The 2,084-nt window shown below is 52.1% G+C and overlaps 1 protein-coding gene across 1 annotated transcript; it reads left to right on the top strand.

Moving 5' to 3' along the window:
* The first annotated feature begins 892 nt into the window (after positions 1-892).
* LOC144242980 (olfactory receptor 2F1-like) lies at positions 893-1,834 on the top strand. Its single transcript, XM_077778024.1, has one exon. The coding sequence runs from the start codon at positions 893-895 to the stop codon at positions 1,832-1,834; it is 942 nt and encodes a 313-aa protein (XP_077634150.1).
* The last annotated feature ends 250 nt before the right edge of the window (positions 1,835-2,084 follow it).

Here is a 2,084-nt window from a genome sequence, read left to right as displayed (position 1 = left end):
GGAGGTAATCCAACACAATCTTACTGAGGTAGGAGAATTCATTCCTCCGGAAAGAGTCAGTAGATTTCAGTCAGTCCTATCAGTAGTAATATGTATCACTGGTTTCCAAAGGCCCTCATTACGTTATTTTGTTAATCATTTACTTAAACATCTAAATAAACGTCAGCAACTTACAATGTAAATTGCACACTGAGAAGTAAGACATAACCAGTGGTAATGTAATTACAGCCACAAATTTAATTAACCAACTAGTAACCTGGTTCTTCTCCTTCAAAGCACTTAGCACAATTATACTTAATTTTTGTAATTATTAATTCAATCCTGGTGTCCATGATTAAGTTACAAGAATCGAGAGAGCAGGACTCCCGCTTCTGTCTGTCCTGTTCACAGGTGTGTGGGGTTGAGCACAGGTCCTCGCACACACAGGCCGAACAGGCGCTGGCTCAAAACCGCATCCTGCTTTTCTTCCCCATCTTCCACTTCACTTCCTTCCTTTTTCTGATTTACAAACTTTCTTCCTTAGCTTTCCTGGCTCTTTTTCTTTCTTTTTTGTCTTCCCTTCTTCCCTTTCTCTAACACTTTTTTTTCTCTTTCCTTCTATGGCGAATTATTAGCTGTAGCTATGCTGGATCCTAGCCCCAAAAGGATGGTCAGAACAAGGACTTAACCCTTAAGAACCTCACAGTCTAGTTGAGAACCCATGTGTCCCTTCGTCCGGCACTTCCACTGCATTCCCCCTAAGCACCCAGGTGAAGGACCAGGAGGGTGGGTGTTCCTACTGGAGCTCATGTCCTGGCTCCTGGCTTAACTCCCTGACTCCTAGCGTGTGACCTTTACTTACCTGCCCCTCTCTGACTCCGCTCCTCTCCTGGCAGCCCGGCCCACCTGCTCCATGAGGAGGGACAACCTGACCTGGGAAAGTGAGTTTGTGCTCCTGGGGCTCTCCAGCGACAGGCACACCCAGGCGGGGCTCTCTGTCCTGTTCGGGGCTGCCTATGTGCTGACGCTGCTGGGCAACGGGCTCGTCCTCCTCCTGATAGGGCTGGACGCGCGGCTGCACCTGCCCATGTACTTCTTCCTCTGCAACCTCTCGGTGGTGGACATCGGCTACACCTCCAGTGGGGTCCCCCAGATGCTGGTGCACTTCCTCCTGGAGAAGAAGACCATCTCCTTCACCCGATGCGGGACCCAGCTCTTCTTCTCACTGGCCCTGGGGGGTACCGAGTTCCTGCTGCTGGCCGCGATGGCCTATGACCGCTATGTGGCTGTCTGTGACCCCCTGCGCTACATGGCAGTGATGAGCCCGAGGTGCTGCGCAGGCCTGGCAGCTGTCTCTTGGCTTGTGGGCCTGGGGAATTCTGTAGTGGAGACGGTGGTCACCATGCGTCTGCCTACCTGCGGGCACCACGTGCTGAACCACGTGGCCTGCGAGACGCTGGCACTCGTCCGCTTGGCCTGCGTGGACATCACTCTCAACCAGGTGATCATACTGGCCTCCAGCGTGGTGGTGCTGCTGGTGCCCTGCTGCCTCGTCTCGTTGTCCTATACCTACATTGTGGCAGCCATCCTGCGGATCCGCTCCACCGGGGGACGCCGCAAAGCCTTCGGGACCTGTGCCTCCCACCTCGCTGTGGTCTCCATGTCTTACGGGATGGCCCTGGTCACCTACATGCAGCCCCACTCCACAGCCTCAGCTCAGCAGGACAAGGTGGTGACGCTCTTTTACGCCGTAATGACCCCCATGTTGAATCCACTCATCTACAGTCTACGGAACAACGAGATGAAGGCTGCTCTGAGTCGAGTTCTGATGAGAAGTTCTGAATCCAAACTTTAGTGTGCAGCTTTAGTATGCAGAGTGAGTAAGAGGCCTCACTCTGACGACCATGGACCTTGGAGTGTGCACTTGGGACAGTGTATCCATGTTCGTAAGGGGGCAGGCAGGGAGACCCCAACCTGCACCACTATCTTTTGAGGTAACAGGGAAATGGACCATATCCCTGGACTCTTATCTTTGGTCCCTGACTTCTTCTAAAAATGTGAATTACAATTTACAAACACACCCAATGGAAAACTAAATGGAAAAA

Source organism: Crocuta crocuta, unplaced genomic scaffold, assembly GCF_008692635.1.
Source record: "Crocuta crocuta isolate KB4526 unplaced genomic scaffold, BGI_CrCroc_1.0 scaffold128, whole genome shotgun sequence".
NCBI classification, from domain to species: Eukaryota; Metazoa; Chordata; class Mammalia; order Carnivora; family Hyaenidae; genus Crocuta; species Crocuta crocuta.
This window is presented reverse-complemented; position numbering and strand designations above follow the sequence as displayed.

Coding starts and splice junctions, on each gene's coding strand:
- LOC144242980 (XM_077778024.1), top strand. CDS start 893: ATGAGGAGGGACAACCTGACCTGGGAAAGTGAGTTTGTGCTCCTGGGG.